Source organism: Ranitomeya variabilis, chromosome 3, assembly GCF_051348905.1.
Source record: "Ranitomeya variabilis isolate aRanVar5 chromosome 3, aRanVar5.hap1, whole genome shotgun sequence".
Classification (NCBI taxonomy): Eukaryota; Metazoa; Chordata; class Amphibia; order Anura; family Dendrobatidae; genus Ranitomeya; species Ranitomeya variabilis.
Genome location: NC_135234.1, coordinates 724327624 through 724354148, shown reverse-complemented (window position 1 = coordinate 724354148; position 26525 = coordinate 724327624). Strand labels below are relative to the sequence as shown.

General features: G+C 46.0%; 1 protein-coding gene across 3 annotated transcripts in view; it reads right to left on the bottom strand.

Annotated features, from left to right (window-relative positions):
• Positions 1-15049, bottom strand: part of IFT88 (intraflagellar transport 88) — a 73353-nt gene extending 58304 nt beyond the window's left edge. Inside the window, exons 1-7 of one of the 3 annotated variants that reach the window (XM_077298372.1) lie at positions 14880-15049; positions 8488-8606; positions 4124-4186; positions 3640-3696; positions 2341-2394; positions 1318-1381; positions 1160-1229 (exon numbers count right to left, since the gene is read on the bottom strand). In XM_077298372.1, coding sequence (XP_077154487.1) covers positions 1160-1229; positions 1318-1381; positions 2341-2394; positions 3640-3696; positions 4124-4186; positions 8488-8574 — 395 coding nt within the window. In that variant the 5' untranslated portion in view covers positions 8575-8606; positions 14880-15049. Of the gene's footprint in view, positions 1-1159; positions 1230-1317; positions 1382-2340; positions 2395-3639; positions 3697-4123; positions 4187-8487; positions 8607-14660 lie in introns of all 3 variants that reach the window. The other 2 variants (XM_077298371.1, XM_077298373.1) reach the window with 2 other exon arrangements.
• Between the last annotated feature and the right edge of the window lie 11476 nt (positions 15050-26525).

Here is a 26525-nt window from a genome sequence, read left to right as displayed (position 1 = left end):
GCAATCCCACACTTATTGTTTGGCTTTTTTGCTAGGTTCACTAAATGCTAAAACTGACCTGCCATTATGATTCTCCAGGTCATAACTAGTTTGTAGACACCAAACATATCTATGTTCTATTTTATCTAAGTGGTGAAAAAAATTCCAAACTTTGCAAAATAATTTAAAAAAAAAATTGTACAATTTTCCAATAATCATAGCATCTCCGTTTTTCGTGATCTGGGGTTGGGTGAGGGCTTATTTTCTGCGTGCCGAGCTGACGTTTTTTAATTATACCATTTTGGTACAGATACGATCGCTACGCCGTGTAGCGATAAGGTTAATCCTTTTTTTTTTTTATTGATAGATTAGGCGATTCTGAACGTAGCGATGTCAAATATGTGTAGATTTGATTTTTTTTTTTTTTAATTGTTTTATTTTGAATGGGGCGAAAAGGGAGTGATTTGAACTTTTATATATTTTTTTCATATTTTTCAAAACATTTTTTTTTTTACTTTTGCCATGCTTCAATAGCCTCCATGGAAGGCTAGAAGCTGGCACAACTCGATCGCCTCTGCTGCATAGGAGCGATGCTCAGATCGCCTCTATGTAGGAGAATTGCAGCATTGCTATGAACACCGACCACAGGGTGGCGCTCACAGCAATCTGGCATCAACAACCATAGAGGTCTGCAGGAGACCTCTGGTTGTTATGCTGATGCACCGATGACCCCCGATCATGTGACGGGGGGGTCACCGATGCACGCATTTCCGGCCTAATGACCGGAAGCGCTTGTTGAATGCCGCTGTCAAGAGTTTGACATCGGCATTTAACTAGTTAATAGGTGCAGGCGGATCGTGATTCCGCCTGCGCCTATTGCCGGCACATGTCAGCTGTTCAAAACAGCTGACATGTCCCAACTTTGATGCAGGCTCACCGCCGGAGCCCGCATCAAAACAGGGGTTCTCTCATCGGACGTACTATTCCGTCCAATGGCAGAAAGGGGTTAAAGCATATGTTGGCAATTATGCACATAGCGATGATAATACATCGTTGCCCATAGACCTAATGTAATCATCAGCGCCGATGATATGATGTTCCAAACCATCAATTTTTCTCTTTTCCTATCAGGTTATCAAGATTTCCATGCCAAGAGCTTAAAAAGCAAACAAAGACTTACGTGTCTTCGTTCTTAGCCTCCAGTGGAGGAGCAGGGCCTCGGGACTGACCCAGGGGATCAAAAGGAGAACCTGCGTATGAAAGAAGTGTCATGAGTAAATTAACTATTTGCCATAGTTTTCTTCCCTCCCCAAATTATCCACAGAATGCAAAACGTACCACGAAATGCTGCTTTAGTGAAGCCAGCCGCACGGACAGCTGTCATCGGCCGGGCTGCTCCATCCTGCAAAGCATATGTATGTACATAAAAGAAATAAACCAAATAATCAGCTAAGGCTCCATTCACATCACGTTCAGCCCTGCATGAGTATTGTCTGCCAAAAACTTCTCCTTCAATAGGTCAAACATGGCCATAGAACATTCCAAACAAAGCCGGGGCACAAATTTGAAGCTTTTTATGCGTGTCAAAAAAACCCGGTATGCTTCATGAACCTCTTGTAAGGATCTCTTCAGGGTGGTGCACAGTCCAATATAGAGGGAGAAAGAAAAAAAAAAAAAAGGAATTGCAGCACTCACCCAATGCTCCTTGTAGATAAAGTCATTCAAGGATAATCATGGACCCGTAGAAGCGCAAGCTAGGTGCGAAACGGCCATAGTCCGTCAGGTTAATTGACTCTCTTTGCAAAAATTCCCGTTACCTACACTTTGTGATGTTATCCATATAAAGAAATAAAGGACTTTATCTTCAAGGATCAGGTGAGTGCTGCAATTCCTTTTTATTCCTCCTTATTGGATATCCATAGAGCTCCATTCACTCAAAGTCCAAAAGTGTCTCTTTGTGGCCTCCATCTGGCAGGTGTACCCTTATATACCAGTAGACCCTTTATTGTTGTTAAAGAACAGACGTGGACTGACCTACTCGCAAAGATAAAACATAGAAAAAAAAAACATATATTGAATGGGATATGCTTTTAACATAGGAAGCTTATAGGTGACATATCCCATTACACACTGACATGGGTGGATACAGCGCAGCATTCTGTAGGGGTACGTCCAAAGATCCTCCCAACGTACACCATTGATGAAAGGCTCTTAACATCAAATGATCAGTGTCTTAGCCAGACAATAGCCTAAGCATCACAAAGAACGAGACCTCTGAGGCCACTGGTGACAGTTTCATAAGGATGTACAGTAGTCCGACCATGATCGTCTGCCTCAATATAAGTAGCTGTCGTACAGTACCTGGACGGCCCCAGTCATAGGCCTTCCCATGGATGAAGAAAGGTTCAATCTGGGCTGTAACATAGAAAACATCACACACAATTAGAATATTTTATAAGAAAATCTACGTCATGAGCCTTTGTAGGAATTTTTTACATTTTTGCAAATCTATGTAGTAGTTTAACCCTTTCAACCTAGAGGGATTTTCCGTTTTTCCTCCCCTTCTTCCTTTTTATTTTTCTGTCCACATAGCTCTATAAGGGATTGTTTTTTGCGAGACAAGTTGGACTTTTGAATGACATCATTCATTTTATCATTAGATGCGCTGGAAAGTGGGAACAAAAATTCCAAAGAATTTAAACTACAAAAAAAAAAAAAAAAAAAAGTGCAATTTAATTTTTATTATTTTTTTATTTACCATGTTCATTATAGGTAAAACGGACCTGGCAATATGGTTCTCCAGGTCAGTACTCTTGCATAGAAGTTTTAAGCGCCTAACGTTGTGTAGCTTTGTTTACAGGGGTTGCCCACTACTCGGACAACCCCACCATAGTCTCCCTATGTAGAATAACCGCTACACTCCGCTATGGCGAGGCACATTTCCAGCGATGTCATCTCCTGCTCTCCCAGGGCTTGTGTGACATTATGTCACGTTAGCCCTGTAGCCAATGAGCGGTCACTTCCATCTTAGTTCCTCCAGTCAAAACCAACACCTGGAAGGATTTAGAGCTGCTGCGTCTCTCCGACTTCCTCTGGATGTCAGTTACTTCCCAAGGCCAGGCGAGAGGGAAGTGGCTGCAGGGCTCATGTAGCATAATGTCATGCGAGCCCTGAGAGCATTGTATGACATCGCTGGAATTACACCATCACCAGAGAGGAGTATGGCTATTATTTTACATGCGGGAATAATGGTAATAGGCAAAGGGTCGTGCGAGTAGTGGACAACCCCTGTAAAAGGAAGTCTAGTAACAGCAGCAACTTTTAAGAAAGATTCTGCTCAAGGGTTACAGCTTACTACAGCTTTGTGCCATTCTAGGGAATAAGACTGAACTTTAATACCAGGCATGGCCGCTAATAAGGGCACAACCTTGTACACAGTGAAGGGGATGCGGCCCTCACCAGAGTACTGCAGCCTCATTGAATAGCCGAGTGAACGAGGGGTGCTAAGAGCCAGATCCTCACTGATCTACTGTAATAATGATGGCCTATCCTAATGAGAACCACATTCAGATCTTACCGTTAGATTGTACACATAATTTATTGCAGTACTGGAATGAAAAGCTGGCCGTTATCTGACCGACAAAAAAATAAAATACTTACGGCAAATCCAGTTCCCAGGGGACGGGCTGCAGCGGTACCCGGTACTTTAGCTGTAATCTAAGGATCAATTAAAACAGACATGTTACAATAATGGAAAAAAAACAACAAAATAAATCAGACATCACTTTACTTCTCTGTCAATACTTTTTTACATACTGGTATTGCCCATATGTGTTTTATTCCATGCGTGTTAAGATAAGCCCCTTCCACATATTGTGTATATGAATATGGATGCCATAGTGGTGGGTTCTTCATGTAGGACCCCCTTATATTAATGAGCTTACCCTGCAGATAACAGTGGATGGCGAAGCTGACATCAATCTAAACGCGGGTACCTGGTGAGACACCCTATTAAGCACGAGTGGGCCTTGGGTGCTTTTATCTGCCTAAAACCATTGAGCTCGTGTATGACTGAAGAGCGAGCTGGCAAGGTTTCTATTAGCAAATGTATTCACTGAGATGATCCAGGTAATACACATCATACCGGAGGTCTCCGTCCATGACTCGTCTTAACGGCCTGCTGAAAGGCCACATCGTTATCTAAATCCTTTAAAAAAAAAAAAAAAGACAGAAAAAAAGTAAACATTGTTGATGTTGTTTATGAGTTTCAGTACTTTTTCTGCAATTTACTTTTTCACAATTATCATACAGTAATCGTCATCTATATTTTAAATGCAGATGTGCAGCCAGAAATATTGCATTTTTTTTTCCTTCCATCTCCTCTCCACACTTGCCTCAATATCGGGATCTCCTGCTGTGATCTGTCAGCAAGATCAAACCCCCAAGTAGCATGCACGGCATTAGAAATGTAAATCTATGGACATCTTTCTATTTGTTACTGCTGTCCTTGCGATTAGAGGAATGTGACGTATTTTATCAATGCAGCTCTCGCCGAGATAACAGTGCGCACAGTTATTAATCACTGCAGATGGTTACGTGGGATGTCACGGACCTGCACTGTTAGGGCTCTGTGCATGTCTCGCTTTTTTCGCTATAAAAACGCGATAAAAACGCATACATATGCATCCTATCATTTAGAATACATTCTGCAATTTTTGTGCACGATACGTTTTTTTCCCGAAAAAAAAAAAAAAAAAGCATGTTCATTAATTTTGCATTTTTGTTGCGTTTTTCTCGCTATATAATGCATTGGGAAAGCTCCGGAAAAAGACGCGGGAAAAAAAAACGTGGTAAAATCGTGGTAAAAACGAGAAAAAACGCATGCGGTTTTCTTGCAGAAAATGTCCAGTTTTCTTCAGGAATTTTCTGCAAGAAATTCTTACGTGTGCACATACCCTTAGTATGATAACTTCACACCAGTCCTAACGAAGCACTATGTGTGATCTGGAAACACACAGCACCCAACGTGTTAATGGAGCTGCTTTTCTTATGACCTGACAGCACAGCTCGCACTACAGATATCAGCGCACGTTGTTAGGTCTCACCAAAGGTGATTATACAGGCGGTCGGCCCACTCCTCTAATGGCAAGGACAGCAGTAACACTTACGGATAATGTGGAATGTCGCTCACATTCAGTCTTCCTCAGTGCTGTCCATTTTAACTGAGCAGGTAGCATGACGGAATAAGATCAGGAATCCTTAGTGATCTCTGATGGTTTGAAGGAGATTTAGATCTTCAATAAATAACACAGGTCTGCGACTAAAAAGCTGTTTGATTATTTTCATATAATTTCCATGTATTTTGGCGTTTTGATAACAAAAAAAAAAATACTGAAAAAAAATCCTAAACGTCAGGACTTGCCACAAACCTATAGGTTCTTCTGCAAACTGTGGTATGAATCATCAGCAGGCAGCTTTATTTTCTTTCCCCATTAACATCAATAGGAACTGCGTGATTGGCTGGTGGCAGTCAGGTGGTTAGTGACATAATGAAAGGTCCTTATGTTTCCAAGGACCTTGCATTGGAATTCCATTCATCAACAGTGTTTCCCCAAACTAGCGTTACGGCTTTGCGGAAGTGTAATAATTCGCCTGACCATTTCTGTTTCATTTGTGGTGAATATACAGTGTTGAATCAACAGCTGAATACTACAGACTTTGTGAAAAAAATATACTTCGGACCTGGAGATCAAGGTAAAGTTTGGGCGCTTCATAAAGTGTGCAAGCCGTATGTTGAGGACCTCCAAAATTGGTTCGAGGGCAAGAAAAAAGCTTTCCGTTATGGAATTCCTATGGTATGGGGAGAGCAAAAGAACCATAGTGACGACTGTTACTTTTGTTCATGCAATGTGAATGGGTATAATTCCAAATAGAAGCCTTCCATTTCATATACCAATCTTCACTCAGCAATTCGTCCCATCCCGCATGGCCAGATATACCAGGCCCCTGCTACCTTGGAAGAGATACCTAGCTCCGATGAAGGTGGAGTCATACCTGAACCAGATGACGAATTAAGTTCTGACTTTGAAGATGATACAAGACCAATTATTTTTTCCCAGGAGGAGATGAAGGATTTAGTAATAGACTTGAATCTTCCCAAAAGATGCTGCTGAGATACTCGGATCAAGGCTCAAAAAGCAGGAATGTAATGTTACCAGGAGAGTCTTTTTCACAGTTCAGACATCATGAAAACGAGTTCGTTCCTTACTTTGTCCAGGAAGACAAGTTGGTTTATTGCATCGACATCAAAGGATTGATGGGTCAATGCAAAATCCAATATGATTCAGCGCAATGACGTCTTTTTATAGGTTCTTCAAAAAGAAGTCTCAAAGCAGTTTTACTCCACAACGGCGGTTTTTACGCTTCCATCCCTGTAGGTCACTTGAAGGAAACCTATGAGAACTTGGAATTGGTTCCTCGGAAGCTTAAATATGAAGACCACGGTTGGCAAGTGGGTGGGGATTTGAAGGTCTTGAGCATGCTGCTCGGGCAACAAGCTGGGTATACCAAATACCCTTGTTTTCTGCGTCTGTGGGACAGTCGAGACCGACAAAATCACTGAACCAAGAAGAATTGGCAGCCGAGGGTGCTCACAGTCTGTCAAAAAAATGTCCTCCAAGAAACTTTGGTACCTCCCTATAAAGTCGTTCTACCACCTCTCCACATAAAATTGGGCTTGATGAAGCAATTCGTAAAATCACTTCCAAGAGATGGAGAATGCTTCAAACACTTGGTCACCAAGTTTCCAAGCCTCTCAGAGGCAAAATTAAAGGAAGCTGTGTTTGTCGGACCAGACATTAGAAGGCTTATAGTTTGTCAATACCATGACAGATCCTCAAAAAGAAGGGTGGCTTCAATTTAAAGAGGTCGTAGAGAAATTAGGCAATAAAAAAGACCCTGACTACAAAAAGATCGTCGGACGAATGCTGAAAGCATTTCAAGCTTTAGGTTGCCTGATGGGTTTGAAAGTGCATTTCCTCCATTCCCACCTTGACTACTTTCTTTTGAAATTTGGGAGCTGTGAGTGAAGAGCAAGGTGAAAGATTCCACCAGGACATTAAAGAGATGGAAAGAAGATACCAGGGAAGATGGAGCATTACAGTGATGGCAGACTACTGTTGGATGCTTCAGAGAAAAATTCCAGATGTTACTCACAAGAATAAATGTACCAAGAGGACTCTCACAGGGAAGAAGAATAATAAAATCGATTTTAGTGAGTGTTAGAAAGCTCATTTCAGTTCAAAAATGATTTTCATGAAAAATTTGTAAAAGAAAATAATTTTATAAGTCTATTTTCATTTATTTTGCGGTACTGCCTTATTTAACAGTTACCTAAATTGTCAGGAAACGTGATGTTCTATGACAACATGGAGGTCATTTTCGAATTCGTTGCACCAAAAAACAAAGAGTACGTGGAATATCCAAAACAGCTCTTGACATTTTAATTTTTGCAGACCTTTGTTATAAGTGTATTAACCTTACCATATGATCCCTGCAAATAACCGATTTCCTTTCTGCAACTAATACAGTTAGTGATAACCTAAAATTTAAAAGGATGTGTGGCTAGAATACGGTAATGTAATTTATTTGGCTGGCTAGCTATCCAATCGTTGGTTCATACAGCCAATATGTTTGAGGGACACTGAATAATATTATATATAGATTGACACAAATGTCTTCGCCGTCATCTATGGGAATATACTGAGAATTATGTTTAATAAATCGATGGTGACTTTGCTTCACTGTGTTGTTAATTGGGTGTTCTGAGAAACAGACTTTTATAGAACCCCAGAAGAAGCGAGGCGAAACAGCGTTGTGTGGGACACGGAGCCTTAGATCTCTTAGGTACCGCATTTACTATAGGTAACTTTACCCTTACATGTTTTGTATTGTATTAATGCTGCTTTGAGGTAATATTAAAACTGGGAACACTTTAGGTTAGTGGTTTGGGTGGGGATAAGTATACCCCTTTCTATAGCACAGCGTTGGTACTTTAGGATCTAATACCCTTAGATGGTCCTATATGTAGATCTTTATACCATGTTTTTTGGTTCTTAAGTCATTTTTTTTGTCTTGTGTCATTTTAATATATTAACTTTTATTCACTGTTTCAATAATAAAGCAATGTTTAAATATAATTGCTTGAATCTTTTCTTATCCTGGGCTATGAGTGTACTACTCCAGGGTTTTTTGGGGAATATATTCTACAGAATATGGATTAGTGACCTGAGAGGACCCCAAAAGAGTTAGGTTTTGATAATATAATCATAATAATTTCTGGAATAATAGTCTACAGTGGAAATCTCCTATGAAATGTCCGGCAGTCACAGACAATCGCTGTATCACAGCTAATTATTTCTACTATAGCAAGAGGGAAAAAGATCGCTATATGTACATTGTAACAGAAGATAAAGGGAAGAAAATAACCCAGCACAATCCCCGTCTAACCTCGGTATCGTAGGTTGGATTGTAATCATTGTAACCAGAATATAAATCCTCCTCATCCTCCTCTGTTGCCAGATGAACGTGTCGCATTGTGAATGACTGGGGGACCTGGAATTGGAAAACTGCAGAATAACAAGAAAGGAAAAATGCATGTCACTTCTAACACTTCATAAAAATATAAACCGAAGTTGATATACAATACACAGTATGTCACAGTCAACACCTGTGCCCATACAGGGGATAAATGTACGACAAAAATCCCATGCAACAATATAAATTAAATCCTACATAGAAAAAATTGCACAAACAGGATCAAAAAATCTAACAAAATAATATTTATTAAACAAACCACGTATAAAATTAATTACAACCAATCTATGGGATACTCTGAAGAGTGACAACTACAATGGGGCCATAGGTCGGAGGCAACAAACATGCATAAGTAATACAAATATCCCTAATAGGTAACAACACATGTGCATAGTGAATTCCTATATAATGGAACTAGATCCACTAAGCTGGTAAAGAGCATCCAGCAGCACCATAAAAACAGAAAAAGGCACGCACGCCAAAACGTGCGTAGGGGTGGTGGTGCCGCAGGTCTGAGGTAAATATGCTGCACATTTTGTTTTAATCTCCCTAATATCTGTTTTTATGGTGCTGCTGGATGCTCTTTACCAGCTTAGTGGATCTAGTTCCATTATATAGGAATTCACTATGCACATGTGTTGTTACCTATTAGGGATATTTGTATTACTTATGCATGTTTGTTGCCTCTGACCTATGGCCCCATTGTAGTTGTCACTCATCAAAGTATCCCATAGATTGGTTGTAATTAATTTTATACGTGGTTTGTTTAATAAATATTATTTTGTTAGATTTTTTGATCCTGTTTGTGCAATTTTTCTATGTAGGATTCACTTCATAAAAAGAAGAATAAAGAACGGCTTTTTTCTTTTAAGACCTCATTCACACAGTGAAAACTATGTAGAAAATCTTACACACGGCATAGCTAGGAAGAGATCGGGGTTATTGAAGACCCGGAGCTCGTATGGAGCGTTCATACACGGATCCTGTGCTTAAGGGTCATGGCAGATTCAATTAGGCATTTTTCACCACCAATGGTAGCGTTATTAAAGGGAACCTGGTGCTATCCCATCTGAAAGCAGCGTGATGTAGGGGCAGATACCCTGATTCCAGCGATATGCCAGATGCTTGTTGTCCTTTTGATAAAATCACTATTTTCTCTGATGCAGATCTAAAGGGGTTGGACAAAATAATGGAAACACCCAACGTTTTGGCATCATAATCTTCGAACATGTTATAAACATGCAAACCGTGACATATGGTAATATTTTGTAGTTAATTATTTGTGTTATGTGATATGTGTATGTAAATTAACTGTTTGTTTTGCATAATTGTAAGAACATTGATGAGAACCTGATACCAATGGCAGACCTCTCGGATTTTCAAAGAGGCCAAATTGTTGGTGCTCATATGGCAGGCGCTAGTGTAACAGAAAGTGCCCAAATGCTTGGCGTGTCAAGAGGTACTGTCTCCAAAGTAATGACTGCGTTTGAAAGAGAAGGAACAACGTCCGCAGCAAAGCACAGGTCCGGCCGAAAGTCAAAGTTCACTAAAAGAGACCATCGGACTCTAAAGCGAATTGTGAGAGAGGATCGCAAGACCACGGCTCCGAAAATCACTGCTGAGCTCAATGAACACCTACAGAACCCAGTTTCCACGAAAACTGTTTGTCGGGAGCTGCACAAATCTGGATTCCACGGAAGAGCTGCAATTAAAAAACCGCTGCTCTCAATGACAAATGTTTCCAAGCGTTTAGAGTGGTGTAGAAACCTCCAGAATTGGTCCCTCGAGCAGTGGAAACATGTGATATTCTCAGACGAATCATCGTTTACCCTATTTCCGACCTCCGGCCGAGTGTACGTTTGGAGACAGCCGAAAGAAGCATTCCATCCAGACTGCCTTCTCCCAACCGTAAAACATGGCGGAGGTTCTGTGAGGATCCGGGGTGCTATTTCGTGGAGATCTGCCGGGCCAATGATATCCCTTCACGGAAGAATTAACAGCCGAGATTATTTAGGCATTTTGGGCGACCAAGTGCATCCAATGGTTCAAGCACTGTTCCCGAAGGGGAACGCCATCTTTCAGGATGATAATGCACCAATTCATACAGCTAGAATCGTTAAAGCATGGCATGAGGAACATTCTAATGAATTTGAGCATCTCATCTGGCCCCCACAATCCCCAGACCTCAACATTATTGAGCATTTATGGTCGATTTTAGAGATTCAAGTTAGACGTCGATTTCCGCCACCATCATCGCTCAAAGAACTGGAGGGTGTTTTAACTGCAGAATGGGCTAAAATTCCTCTGGAAACAATTCACACCTTGTATGAATCCATACCTCGGAGAATTGAGGCTGTAATCGCCGCAAAAGGTGGACCTACAACATATTACACTAACTTTTGTTGATGTTTCCAGATGTTTGCATTATTTTGTCCAATCCCTGTAGATGTTCGCCAAATGTTGAGCTGTGTATAACCCCACACACACCACTACACAGCCCCGCACACGTCAGGCTGCGATGCTCTGCTGTCCTGTCACCGTTCTCAGTACACAGCCCCGCACACGTCAGGCTGCGATGCTCTGCTGTCCTGTCACCGTTCTCAGTACACAGCCCCGCACACGTCAGGCTGCGATGCTCTGCTGTCCTGTCACCGTTCTCAGTACACAGCCCCGCACACACAGGCTGCGATGCTCTGCTGTCCTGTCACCGTTCTCAGTACACAGCCCCGCACACACAGGCTGCGATGCTCTGCTGTCCTGTCACCGTTCTCAGTACACAGCCCCGCACACATCAGGCTGCGATGCTCTGCTGTCCTGTCACCGTTCTCTGTACACAGCCCCGCACACATCAGGCTGCGATGCTCTGCTGTCCTGTCACCGTTCTCAGTACACAGCCCCGCACACGTCAGGCTGCGATGCTCTGCTGTCCTGTCACCGTTCTCAGTACACAGCCTCGCACACACAGGCTGCGATGCTCTGCTGTCCTGTCACCGTTCTCAGTACACAGCCCCGCACACGTCAGGCTGCGATGCTCTGCTGTCCTGTCACCGTTCTCAGTACACAGCCCCGCACACACAGGCTGCGATGCTCTGCTGTCCTGTCACCGTTCTCTGTACACAGCTCCGCACACATCAGGCTGCGATGCTCTGCTGTCCTGTCACCGTTCTCTGTACACAGCTCCGCACACATCAGGCTGCGATGCTCTGCTGTCCTGTCACCGTTCTCTGTACACAGCCCCGCACACGTCAGGCTGCGATGCTCTGCTGTCCTGTCACCGTTCTCAGTACACAGCCCCGCACACACAGGCTGCGATGCTCTGCTGTCCTGTCACCGTTCTCAGTACACAGCCCCGCACACGTCAGGCTGCGATGCTCTGCTGTCCTGTCACCGTTCTCAGTACACAGCCCCGCACACACAGGCTGCGATGCTCTGCTGTCCTGTCACCGTTCTCTGTACACAGCTCCGCACACATCAGGCTGCGATGCTCTGCTGTCCTGTCACCGTTCTCTGTACACAGCTCCGCACACATCAGGCTGCGATGCTCTGCTGTCCTGTCACCGTTCTCTGTACCCAGCCCCGCACACATCAGGCTGCGATGCTCTGCTGTCCTGTCACCGTTCTCTGTACACAGCCCCGCACACATCAGGCTGCGATGCTCTGCTGTCCTGTCACCGTTCTCAGTACACAGCCCCGCACACATCAGGCTGCGATGCTCTGCTGTCCTGTCACCGTTCTCAGTACACAGCCCCGCACACATCAGGCTGCGATGCTCTGCTGTCCTGTCACCGTTCTCTGTACACAGCCCCGCACACATCAGGCTGCGATGCTCTGCTGTCCTGTCACCGTTCTCAGTACACAGCCCCGCACACACAGGCTGCGATGCTCTGCTGTCCTGTCACCGTTCTCTGTACACAGCCCCGCACACATCAGGCTGCGATGCTCTGCTGTCCTGTCACCGTTCTCAGTACACAGCCCCGCACACACAGGCTGCGATGCTCTGCTGTCCTGTCACCGTTCTCTGTACACAGCTCCGCACACATCAGGCTGCGATGCTCTGCTGTCCTGTCACCGTTCTCTGTACACAGCTCCGCACACATCAGGCTGCGATGCTCTGCTGTCCTGTCACCGTTCTCTGTACACAGCCCCGCACACATCAGGCTGCGATGCTCTGCTGTCCTGTCACCGTTCTCTGTACACAGCCCCGCACACACAGGCTGCGATGCTCTGCTGTCCTGTCACCGTTCTCAGTACACAGCCCCCCACACGTCAGGCTGCGATGCTCTGCTGTCCTGTCACCGTTCTCTGTACACAGCTCCTCACACGTCAGGCTGCGATGCTCTGCTGTCCTGTCACCGTTCTCAGTACACAGCTCTGCACACGTCAGGCTGCGATGCTCTGCTGTCCTGTCACCGTTCTCAGTACACAGCTCTGCACACGTCAGGCTGCGATGCTCTGCTGTCCTGTCACCGTTCTCAGTACACAGCTCCGCACACGTCAGGCTGCGATGCTCTGCTGTCCTGTCACCATTCTCAGTACACAGCTCCGCACACGTCAGGCTGCGATGCTCTGCTGTCCTGTCACCGTTCTCAGTACACAGCCCCTCACACGTCAGGCTGCGATGCTCTGCTGTCCTGTCACCGTTCTCAGTACACAGCTCTGCACACGTCAGGCTGCGATGCTCTGCTGTCCTGTCACCGTTCTCAGTACACAGCTCCGCACACGTCAGGCTGCGATGCTCTGCTGTCCTGTCACCATTCTCAGTACACAGCTCCGCACACGTCAGGCTGCGATGCTCTGCTGTCCTGTCACCGTTCTCAGTACACAGCCCCTCACACGTCAGGCTGCGATGCTCTGCTGTCCTGTCACCGTTCTCAGTACACAGCTCCGCACACGTCAGGCTGCGATGCTCTGCTGTCCTGTCACCATTCTCAGTACACAGCTCCGCACACGTCAGGCTGCGATGCTCTGCTGTCCTGTCACCGTTCTCAGTACACAGCTCCGCACACGTCAGGCTGCGATGCTCTGCTGTCCTGTCACCGTTCTCAGTACACAGCTCTGCACACGTCAGGCTGCGATGCTCTGCTGTCCTGTCACCGTTCTCAGTACACAGCTCTGCACACGTCAGGCTGCGATGCTCTGCTGTCCTGTCACCGTTCTCAGTACACAGCCCCGCACACGTCAGGCTGCGATGCTCTGCTGTCCTGTCACCGTTCTCAGTACACAGCCCCACACACGTCAGGCTGCGATGCTCTGCTGTCCTGTCACCGTTCTCAGTACACAGCCCCACACACGTCAGGCTGCGATGCTCTGCTGTCCTGTCACCGTTCTCAGTACACAGCTCTGCACACGTCAGGCTGCGATGCTCTGCTGTCCTGTCACCGTTCTCAGTACACAGCTCTGCACACGTCAGGCTGCGATGCTCTGCTGTCCTGTCACCGTTCTCAGTACACAGCCCCGCACACGTCAGGCTGCGATGCTCTGCTGTCCTGTCACCGTTCTCAGTACACAGCCCCACACACGTCAGGCTGCGATGCTCTGCTGTCCTGTCACCGTTCTCAGTACACAGCCCCACACACGTCAGGCTGCGATGCTCTGCTGTCCTGTCACCATTCTCAGTACACAGCTCCTCACACGTCAGGCTGCGATGCTCTGCTGTCCTGTCACCGTTCTCAGTACACAGCCCCACACACGTCAGGCTGCGATGCTCTGCTGTCCTGTCACCATTCTCAGTACACAGCTCCTCACACGTCAGGCTGCGATGCTCTGCTGTCCTGTCACCGTTCTCAGTACACAGCTCTGCACACGTCAGGCTGCGATGCTCTGCTGTCCTGTCACCGTTCTCAGTACACAGCTCCTCACACGTCAGGCTGCGATGCTCTGCTGTCCTGTCACCGTTCTCAGTACACAGCCCCACACACGTCAGGCTGCGATGCTCTGCTGTCCTGTCACCGTTCTCAGTACACAGCTCTGCACACACAGGCTGCGATGCTCTGCTGTCCTGTCACCGTTCTATCACACAATGACATGCCCCTCGTTCATCTATAACCCGGTCGTCCTTTCTCGGGTCACTTTTCGGGTGGGCTCACATGTCCTGCAGCTTTGGAGGGGCCCTGACCCAGGTGGGCTGCCATCAGACCCTGACACCTTCCCCCTGCTTCTATCCTGCGGTCCTACTGATAAGGCAGCGGATCACAGTGGAGCCGGCAGCCAGCACTGCCCTCAGCAGTCTATGACACAAGCACTGCACAGTGTGGCAGTACTACAAGTCCCAGCAAGCCCTCCCCTGCAGTGTCCCGCTCTCCTACCTCAGACCCCGCGCCCGGTGCAGACGTCAGTTTTGTTGATACCAAGGAAAGCTCCAAGGCGATGATTCCCAGCATGCATCGCGCACTGTATCGTAGTGCTCTGATTGGTCAGTGCCGGCTCACGTGATTCTGATCCTACAGCGCCTGTATCCGCAGCACTAGTTGCTGAGCAACCGTGGAAGCAAACTGAAAGAACCAATGAAAGAGAGGAGTCGGGGAAAGACTGCGAGCACGTGAGTAGTAGGGGGCGGTCCCATGGTGGTACAGTATGTGGGCGGGGCTGCCCTGCATTTTCCCGGGATTTCCCCCCCCCTTTGTTCTGCACATGCGCTGTGTAGTGTTGTGCAGTGCAGGGCACCTGAAGCAGTGGAGGGACGTGTCTCCTCATGGCCAGCACTGCTGCCTGCTTTCACCTGTATACACAGCCCCAGCGCTGTGTCCGCACCCTATTCATGTCTATGGGAGCTGTGGCAGCCATGTGTCTGGGTCCACACTCAGGTTTTTCATTTTTCTGTCCTCATATCTGTAATGAGGGCTTGTTTTTGCAGGACGAGTTTTAATGTTCAATTTACTATTGATTTTACCTAATAATGTACTTGGAATTGGAAATGGAGGAAAAAATCAAAATGCAGTGAAATGGTGAAAAAAACAACAACTCAGGTGTTGTCATTTGTGAGTTTTGTTTCTACAGCGTTCATTGTGCCGTAATAACGACCTCCTAATGTGATCCCTCCTCTCGGTGATTCCAAATGTGGGGCCTTTTTTTTGGTAAATATTTTTATGGCTTAAAAATGTAAGCGGTATCTACAGCAACAAAGGCCTGCTGTTGGCTGCCATGGTAACCTGTCAGCACCCCATGATCACGTCACATGGAGATCCTAATCACCTCTCAATGTGATCGTAGTCACTGCTCAATGTGACCCTAATCACCGCTCAATGTGACCCTAATCACCGCTCAATGTGACCCTAATCACAGCTCAATGTGACCCTAGTCACCGCTCAATGTGACCCTAATCACCGCTCAATGTGACCCTAATCACCGCTCAATGTGACCCTAATCACCGCTCAATGTGACCCTAATCACTGCTCAATGTGACCCTAATCACCGCTCAATGTGACCCTAATCACTGCTCAATGTGACCCTAATCACCGCTCAATGTGACCCTAATCACTGCTCAATGTGACCCTAATCACAGCTCAATGTGACCCTAATCACTGCTCAATGTGACCCTAATCACAGCTCAATGTGACCCTAGTCACCGCTCAATGTAATCCTAGTCACCGCTCAATGTGACCCTAATCACTGCTCAATGTGACCCTAATCACCGCTCAATGTGACCCTAATCACCGCTCAATGTGACCCTAATCACAGCTCAATGTGACCCTAGTCACCGCTCAATGTGACCCTAGTCACTGCTCAATGTGATCCTAGTCACCGCTCAATGTGATCGTAATCACCGCTCAATGTGACCCTAATCACCGCTCAATGTGACCCTAATCACTGCTCAATGTGACCCTAATCACAGCTCAATGTGACCCTAATCACAGCTCAATGTGACCCTAGTCACCGCTCAATGTGACCCTAGTCACCGCTCAATGTGACCCAAGTCACTGCTCAATGTGATCCTAGTCACCGCTCAATGTGATCGTAATCACCGCTCAATGTGACCCTAATCACCGCTCAATGTGACCCTAATCACTGCTCAATGTGACCCTAATCACAGCTCAATGTGACCCTAATCACAGCTCAATGTGACCCTAGTCACCGCTCAATGTGACCCAAGTCACTGCTCAATGTGATCCTAGTCACCACTCAATGTGATCCTAGTCACCGCTCAATGTGACCCTAATCACTGCTCAATGTGACCCTAATCACAGCTCAATGTAATCCTAGTCACCGCTCAATGTGACCCAAGTCACTGCTCAATGTGATCCTAGTCACCACTCAATGTGATCCTAGTCACCGCTCAATGTGACCCTAGTCACTGCTCACTTTAACCCTAGTCACCGCTCAATGTGACCCTAGTCACCTCTCAATGTGACCCTACTCACGGACTTGCCATGGGGCAGGATAGACAAGAGATCCGGGTTCAGTACCAAAAAAGCTAGTAATAGACAAAGGGATTTTTATTAAATAATATATAAAAGACAAAAATGCACAAAGCCCCAAGGCCTGCAAACACGTTGATTTGATGCTCTTCAATATACAGTATATCCCTACATGGCCCTAGCGGACCCTTTTGAACCCTTCCTGTCAGCAGAGGTTGGCACCCTAGCTTGTACGCAAAATGGCACCCCCGCTCTCCGATGCCAACCCTAGATGCACTCTGGTGTTCCCTATATAGGTATGGAGTGCTACCAGTCATTAAATGGAACCTATTTGAAAAAACTGACCGTCACATCCATACATAGACTAAGTGTGAACAGGTGCTGAACCTAGAGTAACCAACTCATATATAGTCAAGAAAAAAAATCAGGTACACATAAAATTGGCCATTTTTATGCGCTAAACGCTCTCATTTTTCATATTTCTAGTGCAGTATTGCAGTTCAGTTTTCAGGTTTCATGTTTGCATGTCTTAGCGCTGCAGTGTGCTGCCTTTATTACTTGACTATATATATGAGTTGGTTACTCTAGGTTCAGCACCTGTTCACACTTAGTCTATGTATGGATGTGACGGTCAGTTTTTTCAAATATATTATTTAGCCTTCTGACTGAGCACTCCGCCTCCTAGCCCAGGTGTTTTAATCGCAGCAGGTCCAGTACCCCTCCACAGAGAGAGAGAATGTGAGTCTAGGAAGAGGTTTTCACAGGTACCTATTCACATGGAGACATTTATTCTCAGCGAGGTAGGCAAGCGTAGGACCTGATATACGAGAGATGCCGTAAAGGGGCTATCAGGTACACATAAAATTGGCCATTTTTATGCGCTAAACACTCTCATTTTTCATATTTCTAGTGCAGTATTGCAGTTCAGTTTTCATGTTTCATGTTTGCATGTCTTAGCGCTGCAGTGTGCTGCCTTTTTTTCTTGATTAAATGGAACCTGTCACCCCCAAAATCGATGGTGAGCTAAGCCCACCGGCATCAGGGGCTTATCTAAACTCTTTTTCTTATCTTTCAGGATACATCTGGGGCATCCAGATTGCTGTAGATAAGCCCCTGATGCCGGTGGGCTTAGCTCACCTTCGATTTTGGGGGTGACAGGTTCCATTTAACATATAACCCAAAAAAACAGGAAAAATAGTGCAGTGGTGATTTGAAAGAAAAAAGGGGGTAAAGAAGGTGAACCTGATGAGGTGATGTCCTAGATAGATTTCAACCTGCTCCTCATCAAGAGCCCCAAAATCGTGACAAGATAAGCAGGCGAGGCATCTGAGAGTCTTTCCTGATCTCCTGGAAAACGTCCCCCTTTTTTGTAGTCTCCCCAACATTTCAGGAGGGTTGCAAACTAGCAGAAGTATAACTTGAAAGTACTGGGCCCCGATACAAAATCTCTGACAAGATAAACTTTAGTTTATAATAAACGTGGTCTTATAAACTCATTTGGAGACCTTCAACTTACTCAACCTTAGAGGACCTGTGGCCGTAGTGGTGTAGCATAGCCCCCACCAGCTGTTTGGCTGCAGGCCTTTTTGGATACACTCTTAGCAAGAGGCCATTTACTCCTAGAGCCTCTCTCAAGGCCAGTGCAAGGCCACTTTACATGAGTTATTTAGGACTTTTTCCAGTTCATCCACCTGACAGCACCATGGAGGTTGTCTTCTTATCCACAGTGGGACAGGAAACCACGAGTATAAAAGGACCCTCCCCTTACCAAACATCAGTGTTTTTCCTGTCCCACTTTGGATAGGAACTACGAGTCCCCGGCAGCTCCGTTGGGGGAGTGTGGATCGGGGGGTTTAGGCCCTTTTTTTTACCCTTCCCACTGCAAGACCCCATACGCTGAAACCCGACACAGGGTCCCTCAGCTTACCCAGTGCAGTGCTGCTCCTGGGATTGCCGGTCACTCCTCCTGAGGGGCTCTTGACCGTGCACGCCGCACCGGGGCCTGCTCCTGTGAACGGGGGGGGCCCTGCAGTTCACCGCCGCCCAGGCTCTCTCCGGTCTGCGGGCGAGCGTCCCTGCAGCTCGTCGCAGCGCTGCATCTTGGAGCGCCGCACGCTGTAACCCGGCATAGCTACTTCCGGGTTGCGCTCAGCGGTGGGCGGTGTCGGCGTCTCCGTCTCGCACCATGAGGGAATCGGAGCACTTCCGGGGCATGCCGGCGAGCGCGAACGCTCCAACGCCAGGGAACTGCATAAAAGGTAAAAAAGAGCATTAGAGTTATCCTGCAGTTGATCCAAAAATGGAGGATACCGCCAGGATAGAGGGAGAGAGCCAGGCGCACGTAAGTCCCCTAGTGAGGGCAACCACTAAGGCTTACCTCCCACCGACACGTACATCCTTCTAAAACGGGGCTGTTTCTATTGTTGTAGGTAGCCCCCGCCACTGTGGCTAAGAAAGGAAAATATAAAAAGTGTCCTATATGCTCCATTAAATTGAAAGACACATGGCAGAAACCTTTGTGTGAGCCCTGCACTAATCGCATCCTGGGTGAAGAACAGGCCGCTCTCATGTCTAACATGCGTGCTATTATCAGGGAGGAGGTGCAGACATCAGTCTCCGGCTTAATGGCTCCTCAAACCTCACAGCCGGATAATAGAAAGAGAGCGAGGGATTCGGACTCTACGTCTGAGGGAGAATTGTCCAATTCAGATCTGGAAGAAGACGAGTTTAGAGACCCTCCTGAGAAGGGAAAAAAGTACTTGTTTTCTTCAGTGGACACGGATGAGCTGTTAGGTGCTGTGAGGCACACCATGCAGATTGAAGAACCGCCAACCTCTCGGTCAATACAAGACGAGATGTTCGGGGGATTACGAGCCCACACCTCAAAGGTCTTTCCCGTCAATGCTCATATTCACGGAATGATTCTGGAGGAGTGGGAAGAGGCGGAAAAACGCCTAATCATCCCTAAAGACTTTAAATTACGCCTCCCGTTTGATCCAGCGGAAGTCAAAGACTGGGAAGATGTTCCCAAAATAGACGTTCCTCTAGCCAGGGTCTCCAAGAGAACAGCAATACCCTTTGAGGATTCATCTAACTTAAAAGAGGCCATGGATAGGAAAGCTGACAGTCTCTTGAAAAGAGCCTGGGAGAGCTCAGCAGCTGTAATGCGTGCAAACATAGCAGCGACATCAGTAGCGCGGTCTATGCACTTATGGGTAGATGACCTAGCGGATCAACTTTCCTCTAAAACCCCTAGAGAAGCTATATTAAAATCCCTTCCTCTTCTTAAATTGGGAACAGATTTCCTAGCAGACGCTTCGGCGGAGTCAGTGAGATTTACGGCCAGAAATCAGTCCTTAACAAATGCGGCCAGAAGAGCAATCTGGCTTAAAAATTGGTCAGGGGATGTACATTCCAAAAATAAACTCTGCGCCATCCCATTTTCAGGCGGGAGGGTATTCGGGCCGGTACTAGACGACATCTTAGAGAAAGCGTCCGATGAAAAAAAGGGGTTCCCAGAGGAAAAACGTAAAAAGTTTCAGCCCTTTCGGAGGTCGCGTTTCAATCAGAGAACTGACTATAGGGGGAAAGGGAAACAAGGAAGGTGGAGTTACCCAAAGGGTGGAGAATCTAAATCTAAGAGTAAAGAATCCACCTTTTCAGGCTCAACCTCGGGTTACCACAGAAAGTGACGCCACCAGGGTGGGGGGGCGTTTAACCGATTTTTTGGAGGGCTGGCAAAAAATCACTACAAGCCCATGGGTGTTACAACTAGTGGCTCAGGGTTACAGAATAGAATTCTCCTCCCCTCCCCCACAGAAATTCCTGATCTCCAGCTCCCATCTCGTCTCGTCATCCCCCATGTGGGTAGATATTCAGGATCTGTTAAAAACAGCCGCGATTGTCCCAGTACCTCCCCAAGAAATAGGGCAAGGGTTTTATTCGAGCCTATTTTCCATTATAAAACCCTCAGGGGAGTCAAGGACTATAATAAACCTCAAACATCTAAATTCTTGGGTTGTGTACAAGCGGTTCAAGATGGAGTCACTAAAATCTACAGTTCCCCTCTTGGGCAGGGGGGTGGTGATGTGCACTCTAGACTTAAAGAGTGCGTATTACCACGTTCCTATCTACCTGAACCACCAAAAATATCTGAGGTTCGCTGTAGAAAAAGAAGGGAAAGTCCTTCATTACCAATTTCGCTGCCTTCCGTTTGGTCTAGCTTCGGCCCCAAGGGTCTTTACAAAGATTATGATAGAGGTAGTAGCCTACCTAAGAAATCGAGACATCATAGTCGTTCCGTATCTAGACGATTTTTTGGTGGTTGCAGACACAGTGAGTCAACTCAGGACCGACTGTCAGTTTGTAATCTCCACTCTGCAGAATCTGGGGTGGATCGTAAATTGGTCAAAATCCGATCTAGTACCCAAACGGAGAATAAAATTCCTCGGAGTCATACTAGACTCGAACGTGAGAATGTCTTTTCTGCCAGAAGAAAAGCTGCGAGGCATAATAGAAAAAATTCATCTTTTTTCGAAGAGCAGAGTTTCCATCAGAGATGCCATGAAAATCCTGGGACTGATGACGGCTTGCATGCCTTGTGTAAATTGGAGTCAATTTCATTCCAGACGGCTTCAACAGGCGATTCTCTCGTCCTGGGACAGAAGACAGGGGTCCTTGGACAAAATTATACAGCTACCAAACCAAGTGAAGACCTCGTTACGTTGGTGGACGAATCCCAACAAACTCAGGCAAGGAGTGGTTTGGAATCATATTCCCGAGGTTATAATTACCACGGACGCAAGTCAACAAGGCTGGATTGGTCACATCCAGGGAAGATATTACCAGGGTCTGTGGACTCGGGAAGACAGTTCGCGGTCCTCAAATTTCAGAGAACTACTCACAGTCTGGAAAGTTCTGTCTTCAGCACAAGCCTTGGTGAAGAACAAACACGTGAAAGTGCTCTCGGACAACACAACAGCAGTTGCTTTCCTTCGACATCAGGGTGGCCCGAGGCACAGGGCTCTGCAACAGTTGGCGGAACGAATCTTCAGATGGGCAGAGGTGACGGTACTCTCGGTCTCGGCTGTTCACTTGGAAGGCTCCAGCAACCAAGTGGCGGACTTCTTAAGCAGAAGAACAGTTCTATCAACAGAATGGGAGTTAAACAACGAGGTTTTCAAAGACCTGTGCCATCAGTGGGGGAACCCGAAGATAGACCTCTTTGCGACCAGACAAAATGCGAAGGTCAGCATCTTCTACTCGCTGAACCCCCAGGAAAACCCGGCGGGAGTCGATGCCTTCTCCCAATCACGGGAAAGGGGTCTGTTGTATGCGTTCCCTCCACTTGCACTAATACCAAGAACTCTCAGGAAAATTGCAGAAGACAGAGCCACAGTCCTGCTGGTGGTACCGTACTGGCCGAAGAGGAGCTGGTTTACGTTACTGAAAAAAATGTCAAAGGGGAAACCAGTTATTCTTCCACAAAGAACAGATCTCCTCTTTCAAGGTCCCATTCGCCATCGGAATCCAGAAACCCTTCGTCTATCGGGCTGGATCCTGAGCGGCAAGTCCTGAGAGCAAAAGGTTTATCAGATGAGGTGATTTCTACATTAAAAGCAAGTAGAAAGCCAGTAACCTCCTCAATCTATTCCAAAATTTGGAAAAAATTCTGCAGCTACTGTGGAGAAACTACAGTCGATACTGACCAGCCTGACGTACCTAAAATCCTTGACTTTTTACAGGCAGGGTTTAAAGCAGGTCTTAGACCTAGCACTTTAAGGGTACAGGTAGCGGCCCTTAGCGTTTTTTATGATTGCACTTTATCAGCTCACCCATGGATAAGTCGATTCTCCAGGGCAGTTACAAGACTAAAACCATTAATAAGGAAAACTATTCCACCATGGGACTTAAATTTGGTCCTTAATGAATTGTGTAAAATCCAGTTTAATTCGGGGGATAATCCAGACATAGGCAAATTGTCCCTAAAAACGGCCTTTCTTGTAGCCATTACTTCGGCAAAGAGACTAGGAGAGCTTCAGGCCCTCTCTATTCAGGATCCATACTTACAGGTCTTTCATGATAGATTAGTTCTGAGACTGGACCCAGCTTTCCTTCCGAAAGTGGTCTCCGAATCGAATATTAATCAGGAGGTCATACTTCCTTCCTTTTTTCAGTCTCCCAGAAATCAAAAAGAGTCTCTCTACCATAACCTGGACGTTAGAGAATCGGTTCTTAAATACCTAGAGGTTACAGCTCCCTGGAGGGTGGATAATAATCTGTTTGTTCAGTTTAGAGGCCCAAATAGGGGTAGGAAAGTGTCTAAATCCTAGTTTCCCTTCCCATGCTGATTTACTAAGAATTGATGTGATGTAAACATTTGTATCTTGTTTGTGTTAAATAAAACTTTCTTTTTGGCATCCATCCAGATGTGGTACTTTGAAAATCACTGATGTTTGGTAAGGGGAGGGTCCTTTTATACCCGTGGTTTCCTGTCCCACTGTGGATAAGAAGACAACCTCCATGGTGCTGTCAGGATGGATTCCTGGAAATACTATTACCGGTAAGACTAATTACCGTTTTTTCTGCTATGTGCCTAAGAACTAACAAACAGGCGCCCCAAGGAAGCCCACGCGAAACGCGCGTTGGGGCTGGCGGCACACAGTCCTAAAGTGAGAACTATGGGCAAGATCTAATGTATTAAGGTAGTTGCTACCTACCTGCCTGTGGCGCCGATGTCTGCCGACACAGAGTGGTCATAGATTGCTCCTACTGGCGATTCAGCGGCTTCTGCTGTCGTCATGTCAACAGAGCTGATGCTTCTCTTCAGCTCCGCTCTGTCGACGGGGCTTGACTCATGATGTCATGCTGATTGACAGCCAGCTCAGCCTAATGCCGCAGAAAGCCAGCTGTCAATCAGTACGACTTTGGCAGTCACACCCCGTTGAAGGAGCAACACGGAAGAGGAATTGATGTTCTGTAGATGTGTAGCAGATGAATCGTGGGAAGGAACGGTGAATGACCTCTCAGTTTCCGTAACTACCTGCCTGTTAGTTCTTAGGACCATAGTCAAAAAATAATCTTAGATAAACCCTTTAACAGTAAATCTATAGATAGCTGTGAATCACTGATTAGGGCTGTCCACAGGACTCCTAAGCACAGAAAGCGCAGACACTTAGGTGTTAGCGTACTGTACATAGGATGTCTGAATGAAGCAGGACCCTGGACAGATTTTCTACAGAATTGATTTATTGACACTTTTTTTAAATCCAAAAAATATAATAATTTCCTGATGCATTTGTACATTCAGAAAATAAAAGGCATAAAAAACATAAAAATTACAATAACGATGACAAAGTAGATAGTTTGAACACAAGAGTAATAAGAAAATAAAAGGCAATAAAAGTAGATGCACAGTATACAGGAAGGTAATGATATCCCTGCAGTGGAGGGACTTGACCTAAAGTTACCCACTATCACAGTGCAGATGTTGTCCCCACGTGACATTGTTGTGGCTGTGATATATAAAATCAGTGCTAAGCTAAGCAGAGCTGTGACCTCAGGGACAGTGTGTCCAGCCTGTGCTGGATCTTTTTGCAGTAGGGGACTTTTGCACTAAGTTGTAGTATGGTTATTACCATAACTGTCCTCTGGCCAGTGCTTTATCGCTCCAGTAATTCTGTTAATCTGTGAAAGAGTTTAGTGCTGGTGACTGTGGGTCATTTTCTGTGTGAGTTACATTTAGGTTACTGACTATGGGAAGTTTCTCAGAAAAGAAACTGTAGTAGCGGTCAGTGGTTTGGTGTAGTAGCCATAGATCAATAAGCCTTCCAGTACAAAAGTACAAGCGTGAGCCCTTATTTACCCTGTTGCTCACTTTTCTAAATTATAGATGGGAGTGTGGGGCAGTCACATCTGACGTACCTGACTTGCCATTACTAACTTTTTGGCAGATATAAGCCTAAGAGTGCACACACTTTAGATAGATGTCAACCAAAAACTATGCAGGTTGAGTGGCGCTGACTGAGCAATGGCAGGTGCTCCTTCTGCACCTTCTATATTCTTCCTAGTCTGTCTCAACCACTTCTCCTGGGTCTTCCATGGGTCGGCCTTGACTGGAGAACTGGAGAGGTGCTACGTTATCGACAGTCTTGTCATGCATGAGAAGTGTCTTGTACCTGTTCGGCCGCCGGTGGCACCATCTTCTCTGCCAGGGTTACCATGCCTCTATTTTCACGGATGTGTCAGAGGCTGCAGGCCATTGCACTGCATCTGTCTATAGAAGGTCTTGGTTGTTTGCTTTGCGAACTAATGGCCACCTCCAACGGTGCTAATGACCACACCTGGACCTGAGTGTTTATAATACCCTGCTTCCTGTTTGCATGGACGGGTGTTATTTCCTGTTTGCAATTCTCTGTTGAGACTTGGAGCTGTAGCAGTCTGCCAGTGTCCTTTTGGAGTTTGAAGGGTATCGGTGTTTCTCTCTGAGTCTACTCACGCAAGTGTCCCCCTGGTTTAATTTATCCTTACTGTCTTTAGTGTTAGTGGGATTGACTAGCGTTTCATCCTGTCCTTCCCGATGCAGGGCTTATCGCCATGGTCACACAGGGACTAGCAGAGATGCTACCTCCACATAGGCCGTATGACTGCCCTATAGACCTGCTTCCAGGATCCTCACCTCTATGAGGCCGTATTTACCCCCTGTTCCAGGCCGAGACCCTAGCCATATCCAAGTATGTTAAAGAAAATCTGGCAAGGGGATTCATTCAGAAGTCCTCTTCAACAGCAGGAACCAGCTTCTTCTTTGTCAAGAAAAAGGATGTGACTCTTCGGCCTTGCATAGATTATAGGGGCCTCAATCAGATCACGGTCAAGAACAAATATCCGTTGTCTGTTGACCCCGGAGTTGTTCGATCACCTCAGAGGTGCCAGGATTTTTACCAAACTGGATCTGGGAGGAGCATACAATCTAATCTAGATACATCGTTATGAATGGAAACCTGCTTTCATCATACGGAATGGTCATTATGATTACCGAGTTGTGCTGTTTGGGCTCAGCAATGCCCCAGCTGTCTAACAAGAATTTGTGAAAAACATCTTCTCAGACTTACTCTATACTTGTGTTGTGGTTTATCCGGAAAATATCTCGGTCTTCTCTCCAGATCAGCCCTCTCATAGGCGGAACGTTTGCCAAGTCCTGCAGCGACTTAGAGAGAATCGCCTGTACTCTAAATTTGAAAAATGCCTTGTTTAAGCAATCTTCTATGCTTTTCCTAGGTTATAACATTTCGGACACAGGCCTGGAGATGGATCTGGAGAAAGTGTCTTCCATCCTTAAGTGGCCGCACCTTGCCGGCGTTAAAGCTATCCAGTGATTCGTAGGAAGTTCCAATTACTGTCAACAATTCATTACACATTTCTCATCCTGGATCGCTCTTATCTCCGCTATGATCCGTAAGGGTGCCTATCCAAAGGAATGGACTTCAGAGGCTGAAAATGCTTTTCTCTCCCTGAAACAGCCTTTTTCCTCTGCTCCAGTATTACATCGACAGTAAGTGAGCTAGCAATTCTTTCTGGAGGTAGACGTTTCATGTTCTG